General features: G+C 46.4%; 1 protein-coding gene across 1 annotated transcript in view; it reads right to left on the bottom strand.

The window, feature by feature from the left end:
• brinp2 (bone morphogenetic protein/retinoic acid inducible neural-specific 2) overlaps positions 1 to 20,606 on the bottom strand; it is a gene marked incomplete at its 3' end in the record, with an annotated part of 362,351 nt that overhangs the window by 75,904 nt on the left and 265,841 nt on the right. The window contains exon 6 of the mRNA XM_079507203.1: positions 10,001 to 10,237. Within this exon, the coding sequence (XP_079363329.1) occupies positions 10,001 to 10,237 (237 nt within the window). The remainder of the gene's footprint in view (positions 1 to 10,000; positions 10,238 to 20,606) is intronic.

Raw genomic sequence — 20,606 nt, 5'->3', positions numbered from 1 at the left:
TAATGCAGATGTTTAACGATAATTTAACTTATTTATATGTATGTGCACATGCATCATGTGCTGCCAATGACGGTGTGAGTTGTGAGTTATTTTGGCCAAGTCTGTTGTAACTAGGGTTGGGATTCGTTAGGATTTTAACGGTTCCGGATCCTTCTCGGATCCCTCTTAACGGTTCCGGTTCCTAACGGTTCCCTTAACGGATCCTAATATTATTTTTTCCCCTTTTTTTCTGACATAGATTATGCTTATATTATAACTAACCTAACCAAGTACATAATAAACACAAATTCATTAATTCAATTATTGAAAATGCACTTTACAATTATGAGGTGGCACTATTATTTAAACTTCACCACCACCACCAGCAGCTAGCCACCACAACAATATCATTGTTGCAATTTGTACTGTATATTGCAATTTGTACATTGCAATAATGATATTGTTTTGGTGACTAATGTTGTCTTTAATGTTCAGATTAATTTTATATGAAGTACCCCTTACCCTAATGGAAACAAGCCATAGTGCTTTCTTGGATTATAAAATCCTCTTAGCAGACCTTGTATTGAACTGTCAGGCTACGTTCCTGTGCTTTTTTCTGCAAACTGTTTATAAAGTAATCAATCTATGGAGGTATATGCACCTAAACGCTGGGCTCTCAACAGTCACGCGATTAATTTAGAGCCAAATCAAAAGCAGTTGAGTTGCTTATAAGTTGTAAAAATACGTGCAGACAAATTGATTTGGCTCTATAGTTAACGTGATTCATAAAATATCAGACAGAAAGACGTCGAGTCATTGGCGTTCTAAATTAACACCATTAACAACAGTTGTACAATACACCTAATGAAAAGCTCTGTAGACGTTAGTTTTCTAGCCTGGGGAAAGTAAACCAGCCTTGCATCATCCTCGTCCCCCGTCGGCTGTGGTGGAGCTGCGGGGAGAGCGGGCACGGCTTTCCGCATGGCTCACAAACGCGATGTGCACTCGTGTAGCCGTGTAGGCATATTGATTTTGAGATGTTTCCTCAATGTGGACGTGGTACAAGTTGCAACAACCTTTGCAACTATAGCATCAAATGTATTGCACTTTGCGTGCTCAGCCTCAGTCATTTCCCTCTCTGTTAATATAACCACACTTTGGAGATCTCTTCGACATACTGTCCCACTGTCCCACTCGCTCCGCGGCGGTCGCTGAATGCACAGACAGAACAGTGGGCGTATCCTCCAGACCTCACTCACTCACGTAGGTGGGGTGACGTCACCCCAGGCTCTGCTTGCATGCAAGCAGACACAGCGGAGCTAAATGACGACTGATGAGAACCGTTTGGGGAACCGTTAATAAAAAAACGATGGAACCGGCTCCGGATCCGCAATGTCGGAACCGGGTCTGAAATGGACCCGGTTCCGAATCCCAACCCTAGTTGTAACACTAGCCTACGTCTTTAGAAAATGACAAATCGTGAGCTTATATCGGTTAAACTTATCAAAAGTGTGATGCCTTGATGAACAAAGATTAAGAAGAGAAGATATGCGCACAATCACACACCACACAGAACTACAGTATACTATATACACTCTCTTTTGTTTGTTTTTTAATTCAGTTTCTCTCTCGCTCTCTCTCTCTCTCTCTCTCTCTCTCTCTCTTGCCCCCAACGAGGTAGACAAAATCAATTGCTGTCTCTGCTTCCTCCCCACTGCCTGAGTCCCACAAGCTCCTCCCAGCTGTTTTTCTCACCACAATACAACACTTATCAAGCCGTCCCAGCAGACAAGACACTGCCTCACCTCGCTGTGACCTCCAGGCACTCTCAGCTTTACTGCTGTTGTTACAACTCTATGGGCTCTGTTTTCATTCACGCTAAACCCCTCATCCCTAAACTACTGCTGTTACAACTCTATGGGCTCTGTTCTCATTCATGCTAAACCCCTCATCCCTAAACTACTGCTGTTACAACTCTATGGGCTCTGTTCTCATTCATGCTAAACCCCTCATCCCTAAACTACTGTTACAACTCTATGGGCTCTGTTCTCATTCACGCTAAACCCCTCATCCCTAAACTACTGTTGTTACAACTCTATGGGCTCTGTTTTCATTCACGCTAAACCCCTCATCCCTAAACTACTGCTGTTACAACTCTATGGGCTCTGTTTTCATTCACGCTAAACCCCTCATCCCTAAACTACTGTTGTTACAACTCTATGGGCTCTGTTTTCATTCATGCTAAACCCCTCATCCCTAAACTACTGCTGTTACAACTCTATGGGCTCTGTTTTCATTCACGCTAAACCCCTCATCCCTAAACTACTGTTGTTACAACTCTATGGGCTCTGTTCTCATTCACGCTAAACCCCTCATCCCTAAACTACTGTTGTTACAACTCTATGGGCTCTGTTTTCATTCATGCTAAACCCCTCATCCCTAAACTACTGTTGTTACAACTCTATGGGCTCTGTTTTCATTCATGCTAAACCCCTCATCCCTAAACTACTGCTGCTGTTACAACTCTATGGGCTCTGTTTTCATTCACGCTAAACCCCTCATCCCTAAACTACTGCTGTTGTTACAACTCTATGGGCTCTGTTCTCATTCACGCTAAACCCCTCATCCCTAAACTACTGTTGTTACAACTCTATGGGCTCTGTTTTCATTCACGCTAAACCCCTCATCCCTAAACTACTGTTACAACTCTATGGGCTCTGGTTTCATTCATGCTAAACCCCTCATCCCTAAACTACTGTTGTTACAACTCTATGGGCTCTGTTCTCATTCACGCTAAACCCCTCATCCCTAAACTACTGTTGTTACAACTCTATGGGCTCTGTTTTCATTCACGCTAAACCCCTCATCCCTAAACTACTGTTGTTACAACTCTATGCGCTCTGTTTTCATTCACGCTAAACCCCTCATCCCTAAACTACTGTTGTTACAACTCTATGGGCTCTGTTCTCATTCACGCTAAACCCCTCATCCCTAAACTACTGTTGTTACAACTCTATGGGCTCTGTTTTCATTCACGCTAAACCCCTCATCCCTAAACTACTGTTACAACTCTATGGGCTCTGGTTTCATTCATGCTAAACCCCTCATCCCTAAACTACTGTTGTTACAACTCTATGGGCTCTGTTCTCATTCATGCTAAACCCCTCATCCCTAAACTACTGTTGTTACAACTCTATGGGCTCTGTTTTCATTCACGCTAAACCCCTCATCCCTAAACTACTGTTGTTACAACTCTATGGGCTCTGTTTTCATTCACGCTAAACCCCTCATCCCTAAACTACTGTTGTTACAACTCTATGCGCTCTGTTTTCATTCACGCTAAACCCCTCATCCCTAAACTACTGTTACAACTCTATGGGCTCTGTTCTCATTCATGCTAAACCCCTCATCCCTAAACTACTGTTACAACTCTATGGGCTCTGTTCTCATTCATGCTAAACCCCTCATCCCTAAACTACTGTTGTTACAACTCTATGGGCTCTGTTTTCATTCACGCTAAACCCCTCATCCCTAAACTACTGTTACAACACTATGGGCTCTGTTTTCATTCACGCTAAACCCCTCATCCCTAAACTACTGTTGTTACAACTCTATGGGCTCTGTTTTCATTCACGCTAAACCCCTCATCCCTAAACTACTGTTGTTACAACTCTATGGGCTCTGTTTTCATTCACGCTAAACCCCTCATCCCTAAACTACTGCTGTTACAACTCTATGGGCTCTGTTTTCATTCACGCTAAACCCCTCATCCCTAAACTACTGTTGTTACAACTCTATGGGCTCTGTTTTCATTCATGCTAAACCCCTCATCCCTAAACTACTGTTGTTACAACTCTATGGGCTCTGTTTTCATTCATGCTAAACCCCTCATCCCTAAACTACTGCTGTTACAACTCTATGGGCTCTGTTTTCATTCACGCTAAACCCCTCATCCCTAAACTACTGCTGTTACAACTCTATGGGCTCTGTTTTCATTCACGCTAAACCCCTCATCCCTAAACTACTGCCGCCTTCTACTATTTTGAAAAACATAGTTGAATAGTTTAGGCCTGAGGACGATTCTACAAAAACTGACTAAAAAACCCTATGTATCTATGTCAGTGGTTCTCGAACTATTTCATGTCTGTCAAGGACCCCTAAAATTATATGTATTTGGCCGCCGACCCCCTTCTCAAAATATGTAGTTCCAGGGACGCCCCAAAGAAGCAAAGATATGAGTTAAAAATGCTCTGAAAGAAGAGTTGCGCCACATTTGCACGATTTAAAAAAAATAGCAGACCCACAAGTTCATAGCTCATCCTATGAGCTATGAACTTGTGGGTCTGCTATTTTTAAATAGCTAAAGCATAACATAATGCTTTAAACAAGGGGTTCCCGCCAAAAATGGGTTAAAATAGCTGATCTACAAGCTCACGTGTCGAGTTGAACTATTCAAAAATGTTTTTCAAAATAGTAAAAAATCAGACCTGTCTGAAGTGAGTGGTACTGTACTGTACTGTACTGTACTGTACTGTACTGTACTGTACTGTACTGTACTGTACTGTACTGTACTGTACTGTACTAGCCCTCCTCCCTGGCCTGTGTGTGTCTGTGTCTGTGTGTTAGGCTGTGCAACAGTGACACTTGGTGGTGAACTAACGCTATTTTCGTGCTCGGACACAGCCAGGGACGGACCCAGCCACACACATAGCTGTCTATAGGAGTGGTTGCACCACTCAAAAACGGCAAAGGAGTTTAGGGAATGAGGGGTTTAGCATGGACGAAAATAGAGCCTTAAATGTCAGTTGTACTGTGCTTGGTTACAACTCTAAAAGTCAGCGGCTTAGGGGCGGCAGTAGCTCAGGGGTAGATTAAGAGAGGGACTCCGCTGTACAAGATGTATTACAGCCTATTTCTATTGGTTTTTCATGAATTCCCTTTTTTTTTTCTTGCAGATCTACAAGCGTCGCAACACGTTGTATAAGATCATCTCTTCAAATAGTCGATAATAAGGTAAGTTACTGTGGTTAAAGTCATTTTGATGCTAGGTTATTTTATCTATTGTTTTTGCTGTGCGGGGACCCCCTGGACACGCTCTAAAGGACCCCTGGGGAGCACCCGGACCCCACTTTGAGCACCACGCTGCTCTGAAAGTCAAACAGTACTTGCCTTCTGGATTGCCCTGCTTTTATATTACACACTGTGCTCATTTTTCAACGTAATTAAATCTGCTGGCTGGCGCAGCTAGAGTCCATTTGGAGCATGTGTGTGCGTGTGCGTGTGTGTGTGTGTGTGTGTGTGTGTGTGTGTGCTCGCGCGCTAGTGTGTGCGCGCGTGTGTGATCGCACACGTGTGTAATTGAGTGCACGCCACGCATCTGCACCTCGATAATATCACTTTCCATGCACAATCGGCGACACCCACCGCACCGAATCACCTGAACTCTGCATGAATAGCGCTGTGTCGTAAAGCAGCCAATTTGCCAAACTGCCAGAAAACTGCCCGTGTTCCCAATTAAATCCCCAGCAACAGCTTCCAAGTCATTAGGAAGTAGCTGAATTCGAAGCAAGTAAAAAAATAAATAAAAAAAAGGCTCCTCCAGCCAATTTAGGAAGTGACGCCTGGCTTATCCCATTCTGGACGGGAACCCGTTTTGGTGTTTTAACTAAGCATTATGTTATACTTTAGCTATTGAAAAATAGCAGATCTACAAGCTCATAGCGCGCCACCGAGTGGCGCGCTACGAGCTTGTAGGTCTGCTATTTTTGAAAAATCGTGAAAATGTGGCACAAATCTTTCAATATATATATGTTCTTAAATGTTTTTTTGTTGTGGCTTTCGCCTTTATTTTATATTTTTTTATGGAGGGACAGACAGTAGGCTGACAGGAAATGGGGAGAGAGATGGGGGGGGAAGACATGCAGTAAAGGCCGTCGGGATCGGGAGTCGAACCCGCGGCACACTGCCAGACTGGATTACCAGCCAAGGTGCCTGGACCACTGAGCCATGGCCCAGGCCTATATATATATTCTTTCAGAAGCCTTTTTATTTATTTCGACGTCGGTCCCTAAATGTCTTATTCCACGTCTTCCCGAGCCATTACGGGACACACACCTGCGTGTCTCCTTGTCCACGATGATGAATAGCTTTCAGAAAACAGCCCAGCTTGGTGGAAATTAATTTAACTGCGAGGCAGATTATACACCTGACGGGGTGTCCTCACCCACACGGGCGCGGAGCGGCCGGCGCGGCACATGCTTCATGCTTGTGATTCAAATGGCATGCTGATGCCTCGCCCCCCTCTCTCTCCCTCTCTCTCTCTCTCTATCTCTCTCTCTCCCTCTCTCTCTCTCTCTCTCTCTCTCTCTCTCTCTCTCTCTCTATCTCTCTCTCTCTCTCTCTCTCTCTCTCTCTCTCTCTCTCTCTCTCTCTCTCTCTCTCTCTCTCTCTCTCTCTCTCTCTCTCTCTCTCTCTCTCTCTCTCTCTCTCTCTCTCTCTCTCTCTCTCTCTCTCTCTCTCTCTCTCATTCTCTCTCTCTGTCTCTCATTCTCTCTCTCTGTCTCTCTCTCTCTCTCTCTCTCTCTCTCTCTCTCTCTCAATAAGGATGTTGGGTTTAATAGACACTTTTCACGTATTTCACATAAAATCACATTAAAACCCTGCATATTTCATCACAAGCAAAGGACTCACAACCAAAAGGACTCGCAACCAAAAGGACTCGCAACCAAAAGGACTCACAACCAAAAGGACTCGCAACCAAAAGGACTCGCAACCAAAAGGACTCGCAACCAACCAACCAACCAACCAACCAACCAACCAACCAACCAACCAACCAACCAACCAACCAACCAACCAACCAACCAACCAACCAAATACATTTTTTTCCACATCATTCATGTTTGCGTAATGCATGTCTTCTAGGTTTACCTTTTCTGACATTATTGTTTTGAAATGCATATTTTTTTGTGTTTCACTTCTAGACTTTTCCCCCACCATGAATTAGCTTGGCTGAATTTGCTACTTTGTGTTTGAATAGCTTTTAGTTTGAAGTATAGCTTTTAGTTTATCTTGGTTAAGTTAAGTTAGAATTAATTAATTAAATCAGACATAGATGATGTCACTCTGAGAGTAGACAAAAATGGTTCCAAATTATAATGAGCATTAGTGAGGACCAATTATATGAAGACAGGTTGGAAATGGATGAAGTCGTCCTTTAATAATTTGAATGATATTATTCATTTTCAACAACAGCCCACTGAGCAATTTTCGGCTTTGACCGTCTAAAAAATGGGGTCAAAATAGTCTAAAAATGTAAGTTTTTTAGCAGTCTAGGCTTAGATTAGACGTTGAAACAGCTCCAAAGCGTGATAAATGTAAAAGTGAATAAGGCAGTGGGTGCATGTAATGATGTCATGGGAGTTTCTTTGTTAGTGACCCAGGTCTTCTCGTACCAACCTACGGTATACTCGCAGGTGAGCAAACCGGTTTTTATTCATTTTCAGCATGACGGAGCTCGAGTCCTTTGAGAACTGACCGTCTGGCCGTCCTTGGTGTCTAGTCGCTGGATATATGTAATTGGAATGCAGAGATTGTGAATAGCGGCGGCCATGTCCAGTCACCTCCATCGGGGACAATGAACAAAATATAGGATATTATCCTTCAAATTGGATTCCCCCTTTTGTCGTTTATTATCCTCAAAAAAAGGCTAGACATGGTCATCTGAGGAGAAGCTTGGTTTGTGGGAGCTCTGGTATGATTGCATTCAAATAAAGTCCATATGGCCCTGACCACAGTGACCACAGTGACCACAGTGACCACAGTGACCAGCGGTCATTGCTGAACTGCAGGAACTAGGCTAATAGAATCGTGATTGTAGATCCGCGGCGCAGAGAGAGTTTGAACTCCATTGGAGTTGAAGATACATTTGGCGTGATCTAGTGAGATCACACACTGGCTGTCTGCTGTTGTTGCTGCCAGCTGTATGGTCATGGTGTGAGCAGAGCACAAGGAAATCAAGTAATTGAACTTGAAATATTTGGCATAAAACGGCCAGTAAATTCATTCCATTCATTAATACACTGTATGGACAATTTGTTTTATCGTCAACATTCTATAATTAAGCAATATTACACGAGAGGGTGTGGGTTAACGTGATTATTGCCACGACAGGGATGCGGTGAGGAACGAGACGAAGTCGAGTTCCGCAAGCATCACTGAAGTGGCAATAATCACGTTAACCCACACCCTCGAGTGTAATATTGCAATTATACAACAGTTACCCTTAAAACTAAGAAAATCGCTGAAAGAATATATTTTTTTAATGACAGATGTAGTCACTACGACCACAAATGTCCCAAGAAACTAGCTAGCCTAGCCACCGAGTTTGCTATACGCTCTGGGAGAACAGAGCAGCTGAATTCTTTGTTTTGATTAGGTGGTGAATGGTGCTGGTTTAACCCACGGCTAGAAGGCTGTTTCAACCAATCAGATTGCTTCCTCGAAACGACCTGTGGTATAATGGGATCTCTTTGATGCGTCTCTTTATTTTGAGTCTCAAACAAAGCACTGAAGAATTGTACTACTGGCCCCAAACCTTTTTTGGGAGGGGGGGATCCTGTCCAACACGGGGACCCATAAATCACCAGCGTCCCGTGCCTGAGTGGAGCTGAAAGCATCGCAAGACATTGACGAAAGTTGTCCATCTTCCGTTCAATATAAAGCACCGCAATAGCCTGCAGCAGTTAAAGCAAAGGGACCTCAACAACCATCACCAGCTTGTCATCAATGATGTACCCGCTGCCGTAGAGAGCATATCTCCGCCGCGCAATGATGATAACTAGAAAGAGAGCATATCCCCCCCAGGCCGGGTTGCCCACCCAGGGCTTTTTAAGTCATGGAGGCTTGCAGCCGTCAAGGACCTCCTATAGGGGAAGATTATTTTGAGTGTGTTTGTTCATTTATTTTAGCTTTGTTACTCCTTTTCAGCATCGGCAACTGTCGTCATTTGTGGCCAATCAGACACTTTCTGAAAGTCCAGGCTAGTGTAGTATACCCAAGCTTCCTAATTTGGGTCGCTAAGACTAAATATACTGACAAATGTCGTCGACAAACTAGACTTAAATGTTGGGACTAGTGGACAAGAGATCCAGTACAAGTCATTTTACACTTGGTTTGCATGCTGAAAATAGCCGATCTACGATCGGCTATTTTCAGCAAGTGTAAAAACAGTCATTACGATGGCATCAAGGCCCGCCAAAATACAATACAATCCTATGATATTTAGTCAATTAAAACTAGACTAACACTAAAACATTCCAGCTGACCAAAACGTGACTGAAACTAAATGAAAACTATTCAAGACTATCAAAATTTGCTTTCAAAAACAACATGAAGTCTCCATTTGAACGTAAACATTTCAACATGTCTGTCATCCAAGCCCAGCGTCCTACCGGACTCCATGAAGTCTATATTTAAACGTAAACATTTCATCCAAGCCCAGCGTCCTACCGGACTCCATGAAGTCTATATTTAAACGTAAACATTTCATCCAAGCCCAGCGTCCTACCGGACTCCATGAAGTCTATATTTAAACGTAAACATTTCATCCAAGCCCAGCGTCCTACCGGACTCCATGAAGTCTATATTTAAACGTAAACATTTCATCCAAGCCCAGCGTCCTACCGGACTCCATGAAGTCTATATTTAAACGTAAACATTTCATCCAAGCCCAGCGTCCTACCGGACTCCATGAAGTCTATATTTAAACGTAAACATTTCATCCAAGCCCAGCGTCCTACCGGACTCCATGAAGTCTATATTTAAACGTAAACATTTCATCGTGAACATGTCTGTCATTCAAGCCCATCGTCCTACCTGACTCCATGATGTCTATATTTAAAAGTAAACATTTCATCGTAAACATGTCTGTCATCCAAGCCCAGCGTCCTACCTGACTCCATGAAGTCTCTATTTAAACGTAAACATTTCATCATAAACATGTCATCCAAGCCCAGCGTCCTACCTGACTCCATGAAGTCTCCGTTGGAGTTGCTCCAGGCCTCTTTGCTCTTCTGGAGGTTCGCCTCCATGACCTTGATGTCGGCGAAGGGACAGTTGCATTCTGGGAAGCGGGCGGAGCAGTGGCACCAGCAGTCGTTGTTGCGACACAGCAGCTCGCCCTCCGAGTTGCACGCCACGTAGCTGAGCGCCGCCTCCACGAATCGCCCGCGCAGGAACTCCGGGAGGACGTCTTGCAAACCTGTGAAAAAGAATCACATGAAATGATTAGTTGTTTGTAAAAATAGCAGATCTGTAAGCTCTAGATCTACAAGCAAAATCTATGAGCAAAATCTATTTTCAATAGATTTTGTACACATTTTGAACGTGTGAAATGGGACATTCTGCAATATGAGTACTTTTACTTTTAGTACTGTACATTTTAATGCCGATACTTTTGTACTTTTACTCAAGTACATTTTCAATTCCGTACTTTTACTTGTTACGAAGTAGTTCTAAATTGCAGTATTGGTACTTTTACTTAAGTAAAACAATTGAGTATACTTTTTCCACCACTGCTATTATCTGTGCGCGACGAAGCATAAACCGGTCTTGACCCCCAGGGGGGGCTGTTATGGATCTGTCATGGGCTTGACCCCCATATGGGGGCTGTTCTGTTATGTTTCATTGAAGGCATCAATCTCTGTCAAGGTCGCAAACAGCTTGATGGAAAGCCAGTAAATCGCTGCCATCTCCCAAATGAGTCAATCTTACACAGACCAATTAAAACCGATGGATTTTGGATATCCTTGCATTTTTAATTTAACGGTACAAAATCGTTTTTTTGAATGTGTTTTTTTTATAGCCACCTTTAAAAGCCAAAGTATGACCTTAGAGAATGTTGCTATCAAAAGAAGACTTTGTACAGCGTTATATGAAAGCAATAGCCCTGCAATGCTTCTGCGTCTCTGAACACATGTGGCTGGTTTGTGTTGTTCAAATGGCTTCCTTTCTCTCTCCATTCGGAATCACATCCAGGACCTTTTCCCACTGTTCCCCCTGCTGTGAATAATATGCACGTTGCTTCTTTGGTATTTATCATTTCAATGGTTCGGAAAGATATGTAATTATAGTGGAAATGTTCTGGGCGTCCATGCCTCGGCGCACGCTTCAGATCTGTGTGTGTGTGTGTGTGTGTGTGTGTGTGTGTGTGTGTGTGTGTGTGTGTGTGTGTGTGTGTGTGTGTGTGTGTGTGTGTGTGTGTGTGTGTGTGTGTGTGTGTGTGTGTGTGTGTGTGTGTGTGTGTGTGTGTGTGTGTGTGTGTGTGTGTGTGTGTGTGTGTGTGTGCGCGCGCGCGTGTACTGGCGTGCCAGTATGTGTGCATGCTTGGTTGTCTGTGTTTGACTGCCAGTAGCAAATCCTGGCAATGGTGGCTTCAATTTTGGAGACAGCTTAACACACCACGCGATTCCCTTCACCAGTCACTGGCATTCTCTCCTTTCTGCTCTCTGGATCTCCCATCCTTTCGAAAATGAAATAAGCACTTTTCTTGGTTGGACTGCATGTGTCTCCATCATGAAAAAATGACATGTTTATGATGAAATACATAAATAAATATTTCCTTTCCTTAGCCCCCCCCCCCCCCCCCCCCAGAACGGTTGGGCAACGTTAAAGCCACTGGCGGTAGTGGTCAAAACTGGTACTGCAGGCGGGCTGGGCCCAGGTTGAATATGAGTACTACAGACACCACCTGGCCTCTCATCACCCAGACTCTAAAGGCTAGGTGTGCTGAGGTGACCACCTGGCCTCTCATCACCCAGACTCTAAAGGCTAGGTGTGCTGAGGTGACCACCTGGCCTCTCATCACCCAGGATATAAAGGCTAGGTGTGCTGAGGTGACCACCTGGCCTCTCATCACCCAGGATATAAAGGCTAGGTGTGCTGAGGTGACCACCTGGCCTCTCATCACCCAGACTATAAAGGCTAGGTGTGCTGAGGTGACCACCTGGCCTCTCATCACCCAGGATATAAAGGCTAGGTGTGCTGAGGTGACCACCTGGCCTCTCATCACCCAGGATATAAAGGCTAGGTGTGCTGAGGTGACCACCTGGCCTCTCATCACCCAGGATATAAAGGCTAGGTGTGCTGAGGTGACCACCTGGCCTCTCATCACCCAGGATATAAAGGCTAGGTGTGCTGAGGTGTCCACCTGGCCTCTCATCACCCAGGATATAAAGGCTAGGTGTGCTGAGGTGACCACCTGGCCTCTCATCACCCAGGATATAAAGGCTAGGTGTGCTGAGGTGACCACCTGGCCTCTCATCACCCAGGATATAAAGGCTAGGTGTGCTGAGGTGACCACCTGGCCTCTCATCACCCAGGATATAAAGGCTAGGTGTGCTGAGGTGACCACCTGGCCTCTCATCACCCAGGATATAAAGGCTAGGTGTGCTGAGGTGACCACCTGGCCTCTCATCACCCAGACTATAAAGGCTAGGTGTGCTGAGGTGACCACCTGGCCTCTCATCACCCAGGATATAAAGGCTAGGTGTGCTGAGGTGACCACCTGGCCTCTCATCACCCAGGATATAAAGTGACGGTATAGCTACAAGAAGCATGTGGTCGTTCTCGTTGCACTAATTGGCTCCTCCGTCCATCTCTCCTCCAGTCCTCTTTACTAGTTGCCATGCAGCTGCCACCCACTAACACACACACACACACACACACACACACACACACACAGTGCCAAAACATCTGTGCAGATACTTCATCTATCTAATGGTCTAACGATTCCTCTTTGTACAACAGGTCTAAAGTTTTTGTCTTCATGGCATAAATAAAACTGCCGCTGTGCGTTTGCATGTGCGTGCGTGCGTGCGTGCATGCGTGCGTGTGTGTGTGCATGTGTGTGTGCGTGCGTGCGTGCATGCACGCGATATAACTAGTATTAGATTGATGTCAGTCTTCAACACACGATCCAAATGTCACACCTTTGGGGACCAAAACAAACGGCGAGGAGGGTGCATGCAGACGAGGGAAGGATGGGGTTGAACAGCTCTGTGAGTGGAGGGCGGTGGAGGAGGGATGGAACAGCTCTGTGAGTGGAGGGCGGTGGAGGAGGGATGGAACAGCTCTGTGAGTGGAGGGCGGTGGAGGAGGGATGGAACAGCTCTGTGAGTGGAGGGCAGTGGAGGAGGGATGGAACAGCTCTGTGAGTGGAGGGCGGTGGAGGAGGGATGGAACAGCTCTGTGAGTGGAGGGCGGTGGAGGAGGGATGGAACAGCTCTGTGAGTGGAGGGCGGTGGAGGAGGGATGGAACAGCTCTGTGAGTGGAGGGTGGTGGAGGAGGGATGGAACAGCTCTGTGAGTGGAGGGTGGTGGAGGAGGGATGGAACAGCTCTGTGAGTGGAGGGTGGTGGAGGAGGGATGGAACAGCTATGTGAGTGGAGGGCGGTGGAGGAGGGATGGAACAGCTCTGTGAGTGGAGGGCGGTGGAGGAGGGATGGAACAGCTCTGAGTGGAGGGCGGTGGAGGAGGGATGGAACAGCTCTGTGAGTGGAGGGCGGTGGAGGAGGGATGGAACAGCTCTGTGAGTGGAGGGCAGTGGAGGAGGAGGGATGGAACAGCTCTGTGAGTGGAGGGCGGTGGAGGAGGGATGGAACAGCTCTGTGAGTGGAGGGCGGTGGAGAAGGGATGGAACAGCTCTGTGAGTGGAGGGCGGTGGAGGAGGGATGGAACAGCTCTGTGAGTGGAGGGCGGTGGAGGAGGGATGGAACAGCTCTGTGAGTGGAGGGCGGTGGAGGAGGGATGGAACAGCTCTGTGAGTGGAGGGCGGTGGAGGAGGGATGGAACAGCTCTGTGAGTGGAGGGCGGTGGAAAAGGGATGGAACAGCTCTGTGAGTGGAGGGCGGTGGAGGAGGGATGGAACAGCTCTGTGAGTGGAGGGCGGTGGAGGAGGGATGGAACAGCTCTGTGAGTGGAGGGCGGTGGAGGAGGGATGGAACAGCTCTGTGAGTGGAGGGCGGTGGAGGAGGGATGGAACAGCTCTGTGAGTGGAGGGCGGTGGAGGAGGGATGGAACAGCTCTGTGAGTGGAGGGCGGTGGAGGAGGGATGGAACAGCTCTGTGAGTGGAGGGCGGTGGAGGAGGGATGGAACAGCTCTGTGAGTGGAGGGCGGTGGAGGAGGGATGGAACAGCTCTGTGAGTGGAGGGCGGTGGAGGAGGGATGGAACAGCTCTGTGAGTGGAGGGCGGTGGAGGAGGGATGGAACAGCTCTGTGAGTGGAGGGCGGAGGAGGAGGGATGGAACAGCTCTGTGAGTGGAGGGCGGTGGAGGAGGGATGGAACAGCTCTGTGAGTGGAGGGCGGAGGAGGAGGGATGGAACAGCTCTGTGAGTGGAGGGCGGTGGAGGAGGGATGGAACAGCTCTGTGAGTGGAGGGCGGTGGAGGAGGGATGGAACAGCTCTGTGAGTGGAGGGCGGTGGAGGAGGGATGGAACAGCTCTGTGAGTGGAGGGCGGTGGAGGATGGATGGAACAGCTCTGTGAGTGGAGGGCAGTGGAGGAGGGATGGAACAGCTCTGAGTGGAGGGCGGTGGAGGAGGGATGGAACTAGAGGGCAGCACGGGTCCACCCGGACCCGAATACCCGAGATCCGAACCGAGAACCGAGCCGGGTCGGGTGCAAAATATTGACATGCCGTCGGGGAACGGGTCGGTTCCATTTCAAAGCTGCAGGCCTCGTTTCGGGCATCTGCAATGCAGAATACCCGAAATGCCCGTGCAGGACCCGATTTTTATTATATATTAAACCTTTCAACTTTAAAAATAGGTTTTGAAAATAGACATTATGGTATGCGTGCGTTCAACTGCGTTGTAATGATTATGTTCTAAAATACACGCCTCGAGGATTTGGAAATGGAACGTATCCACTGGTGGTGGGTGTGTCACAGTGTGTGCGCAGCGCGCGCCCAGTCACACACAACACGAACAGTAGCTATCATCACCATGGCGGCCCCCTTCTTGAGCGAGGTGAAACGCAAACTACAATCAAACGATTACAGCACGCAATCTCCTAAGGGGAAGTCGGATGTCTGGGACAGTTTTGTTATCATTGTCGACGCGGACGGTAAAAATGTTGGTGCTGCTAAATCTTCACTGAAAAAACACATGAATGGGAAGGGGTGTAAGAAAAAAGAGAGTGCCGGCGAGGGTCAACAACCACAACAACAAAGTGCCATCACGTCTTTTGTTGCTATTCGGAAAGCAATTCCATCCAAAAGAAAAGCTGTCATTCTTGATGACTGCATTAAAGTGTGCGCCAAGGATTTGCGCTGCAAACTGTACTTAACCATGCGACGCATTGCGAGCTTGTAGATCGGCTATTTTCAGCGCTCCTTTGTAGAGGCGGGGGTGATGCTGACGTTCAGTCACAGTGTTCACTTCAGTCTCATAATCACAGTCACGGTGAAAATAAGCATAATATAGGATTGGACACACCACGGGTGTAACGGGTCTTTCGGAACGGGTAGGTTTATTTCGGATCGGATCCTGTTTTTAACGGGTCCGTTTTGGACCGGATCCAAAACTTTCGGGGCCGGGTCCGGGCCGGGTGCGGCCAATTAGAATGTTTTCGGATCCGGATCGGTTCTGTTCTGATATCACCGGGTCCGTTTCGGACCGGGTCCAATTTTATGGACCCGTGCTGCCCTCTAGATGGAACAGCTCTGTGAGTGGAGGGCAGTGGAGGAGGGATGGAACAGCTCTGAGTGGAGGGCGGTGGAGGAGGGATGGAACAGCTCTGTGAGTGGAGGGCGGTGGAGGAGGGATGGAACAGCTCTGTGAGTGGAGGGCAGTGGAGGAGGGATGGAACAGCTCTGTGAGTGGAGGGAGGTGGAGGAGGGATGGAACAGCTCTGTGAGTGGAGGGCGGTGGAGGAGGGATGGAACAGCTCTGTGAGTGGAGGGCGGTGGAGGAGGGATGGAACAGCTCTGTGAGTGGAGGGCAGTGGAGGAGGGATGGAACAGCTCTGTGAGTGGAGGGAGGTGGAGGAGGGATGGAACAGCTCTGTGAGTGGAGGGCGGTGGAGGAGGGATGGAACAGCTCTGTGAGTGGAGGGCGGTGGAGGAGGGATGGAACAGCTCTGTGAGTGGAGGGCAGTGGAGGAGGGATGGAACAGCTCTGTGAGTGGAGGGCGGTGGAGGAGGGATGGAACAGCTCTGTGAGTGGAGGGCGGTGGAGGAGGGATGGAACAGGGGAAGGAATGAAAGCGACACGCATAATTAGCCACCGTTTATTAAGCGGTGATGAGAGAACACGCACACTTCTCCCTCTCTCTCTCCGCCTCTCTCTCTCCCTCGCCGCTCAAATCTTCACCTTTGCCACACATATCTGCCACCGTTACGCTAGCAGCGCTATAGCTAATTAGAATGCATGAGGAGCGTCGCCTTCGCGGCGCGACCCACATCCGGCTGCTTTGGAAGGTAGCGATAAAGACACTCAGATACGTCTCGCAGTGATGTTTCCGGGGGTGTCACTGCAGAACCAAACGCAAAGAAGGCGCCCCGAGATGCAATTAACCCATTATGGGCGGGAACCCCTTTTGGTGTTTTAAAGCATTATGTTATAATTTAGCTATTGAAAAATAGCAGATCTACAAGCTCATAGCGCGCCACCGAGTGGCGCGCTATGAGCTTGTAGGTCTGCTATTTTAGAAAAATCGTTGTGTGGCGCAAATCTTTAAATACATTCTTTCAGAGCGAACGTTTTTAACTCATATCTTTGCTTCTGGGGGGGATGTTCCCTGCCTGGAACAACATATTTTCAGATGGGGGGTCCGCAGCCAAATTCAGACAATTCTGGGGGGTCCTTGACATGAAAAAGGTTGAGCACCACTGACATAGAAACAGACGTTTTTCAGAAAACTATTAGGATTTAAAAGAAGCCATTTTTCAGGTCTAAATGGGTTAAGCTGATGAGTGTCACTGAAGTGGGGATGGGGGAGTTGTTTAGGTTAAGAGCGGCCTTCAAGTGTCTCCGCTCTGCGGAGGAAGACTCTGACAGGGATATCATACAGTATAGTGTATACTGAAAAGGGATCTTCGTATCCTTGGTGATTTGTATTGAAGCCTATATCGCTCGAGAGAAAGCGGCCCTTTTCAACCGACCACAGGACTAAACAGACCTCGTTATCCCATCGATCTCAAAACGACGCTCAACGGAATTCAATCAACGTGCGCCGTGCCGTGCGGGCGTCAAGGGCTCGAGTACTTCATCTAGTCTGAATGTTACACAATGGTGCGGTTCGAATCGTTGCCTCATTCATCACGCACTTTTTTCCTTTTTTTTTAAATGTAATTTGCATTGACATCCACGTGTCTGGCTGTCGGCAAAACGAATATGGATTCATAGTGGTTAATTATTTGGTTTAATCCATTGAGACCTGGAACGCATCCATGTCACGTTAGCGTTAGCGTTTTAAACATTATGTTATAATTTAGCTATTGAAAAATAGCAGATCTACAACCTCATAGCGCGCCACCGAGTGGCGCGCTATGAACTTGTAGGTCTGCTATTTTTGAAAAATCGTTAAAATGTGCCTCAAATCTTTCCGAAAATTGTCATGATTTAGAAAACTTTTTTTTTTTAAATTTCGACGTCAGGCCTCAATGGGTTAATGGTTTATTTAGAGTCCTGTTTGTTTGCTGTTAGTTCCTGGAAGCCAGGAATAGATCTTAATGAGCGCGAGCGTCAATTAATTGAAGTCTGTGTTGCCAATGAATGAGGTTGAAACGTTTCAGCGTGTTTATCTAGGCCAGTGGTTCCCAAACTGGGGTCCGGGGACCCCCAGGGGGTCCTTGAGGGAGTTCCAGGGGGTCCCCAGCTAAATGATAGTTTGGAAGCTCAGAGAGTGTACAAAATGAGCTCAGAGAGTGTACAAAATGAGCTCAGAGAGTGTACAAAATGAGCTCAGAGAGTGTACAAAATGAGCTCAGAGAGTGTACAAAATGAGCTCAGAGAGTGTACAAAATGAGCTCAGAGAGTGTACAAAATGAGCTCAGAGAGTGTACAAATGGAACCAAATGGACCCTAAGGGATCCGGTTCCATTTGTACACTCTCTGAGTTCAATTACCATTGCTTTTACAATATACATTGGGGGTCCAAAGAGATAGAAATGCCATTAAATAAGGGACCGTAGCCTAATTCTGGTCAACCCGGGGGCCCTTGAAATGAAAAAGGTTAAATGGTGCATTTATATAGCGCCTTTATCCAAGGCGCTTTACATACATTGTGCATTACATTCACCCATTCACACACACATTCATACACCTTTACATAGAGTGTGCATTACATTCACCCATTCACACACACATTCATACACCTTTACATAGATTGTGCATTACATTCACCCATTCACACACACAATCACACACCTTTACATAGATTGTGCATTACATTCACCCATTCACACACACATTCACACACCTTTACATAGATTGTGCATTACATTCACCCATTCACACACACATTCATACACCTTTACATAGATTGTGCATTACATTCACCCATTCACACACACATTCATACACCTTTACATAGATTGTGCATTACATTCACCCATTCACACACACATTCACACACCTTTACATAGATTGTGCATTACATTCACCCATTCACACACACAATCACACACCTTTACATAGATTGTGCATTACATTCACCCATTCACACACACATTCACACACCTTTACATAGATTGTGCATTACATTCACCCATTCACACACACATTCATACACCTTTACATAGATTGTGCATTACATTCACCCATTCACACACACATTCATACACCTTTACATAGATTGTGCATTACATTCACCCATTCACACACACATTCATACACCTTTACATAGATTGTGCATTACATTCACCCATTCACACACACATTCATACACCTTTACATAGATTGTGCATTACATTCACCCATTCACACACACATTCACACACCTTTACATAGATTGTGCATTACATTCACCCATTCACACACACATTCACACACCTTTACATAGATTGTGCATTGCATTCACCCATTCACACACACATTCATACACCTTTACATAGATTGTGCATTACATTCACCCATTCACACACACACATTCATACACCTTTACATAGATTGTGCATTACATTCACCCATTCACACACACATTCATACACCTTTACATAGATTGTGCATTACATTCACCCATTCACACACACATTCACACACCTTTACATAGATTGTGCATTACATTCACCCATTCACACACACATTCACACACCTTTACATAGATTGTGCATTACATTCACCCATTCACACACACATTCATACACCTTTACATAGATTGTGCATTACATTCACCCATTCACACACACATTCATACATCTTTACATAGCTTGTGCATTACATTCACCCATTCACACACACATTCATGCATCGATGGCGGCGGAAACCATGCAAGGCACCAACCAGCACATCGGGAGCAATTAGGGGTTCAGAGTCTTGCTCAAGGACACTTCGACACTAACTCTGGGGGAGCCCGGGTTCAAACTGGCAACCTTGCTGAGCCACCGCCGCCCCTGGTTGACTGCTAGAGCCGCAAACATCTTCTCTTATGGGGGTCCCTGGCATATATTTTCAAATGGGGGTCCGCAGGCTAATGAGTGTTGATTTGGCATGAAATAAGTTCGGGAACCACTGATCCAGGCCTGAAAGTTAATGTATTCTGCCGTATCATTTCTTCCTGGTCGGTGCTTTTGAAGAGAGGTGGGAGGCAGAGGAAAGAGAGGTGGGAGGCAGAGGAAAAAGGAACATGCAACTGATTTAATGAAGTGGATACGACCGTAACTGATGATGTCATTACTGTGCTTACTGTCGACCTTCACCCGTTGAGCCATCTGGAAGTTAGCATTTTTACTTACAACATACTGTATAAGACAAATCTCTCTCTCTCTCTCTCTCTCTCTCTTTCTCGCATTTTTTCAATTTCAAAATGATTTATTGGCATGATAGAATATGTCTTAGTTCCAGCCATGCCAAAGCCTACATATTGACAGACACATTATGATGTGTACAGTAACACACACGGGGACAAGAAGAAGTAAATAACAAGCATCCTAACATGAATATCAAGCTCTTTCTGGTTCTCTCTCTCATAGCTCCTTCCTATCACTTGCACATTGCCTTTGTCTGTGATGACGCCTGCGTGGTCTAAAGATGGGCAATGCCAGTCAGTTCGTCTGTGATGACGCCTGCGTGGTCTAAAGATGGCAATGCCAGTCAGTTCGTCTGTTATGACTCCTCGTGGTCTAAAGATGGCAATGCCAGTCAGTTTCGTCTGTTAGGACACCTACGTGGTCTAGAAGATGGCAATGCCAGCAGTTCGTCCCAACGGATCACCCGAATAAACAGCAGCAACCAAGAACAGATTAAAATGCCTACTAAAATGTGTGCATACAAAGAAAATAGCATCTTTTTCAGATCAATGCGAATATCCTTGTACAACCTGCAACCTGGTTGGTTGCCCTTCCGCGGGGCGCACAGGGTCATTACCCATGAGGCATTGCTCCCAGGCCAGCCTTCCATTTCCATCACCC

Source organism: Electrona antarctica, assembly GCF_951216825.1.
Source record: "Electrona antarctica genome assembly, chromosome: 1".
Lineage (NCBI taxonomy): Eukaryota > Metazoa > Chordata > Actinopteri > Myctophiformes > Myctophidae > Electrona > Electrona antarctica.
Note: the sequence above shows the minus strand (reverse complement) of the source record. Positions and strands in the feature narration are given on the sequence as shown.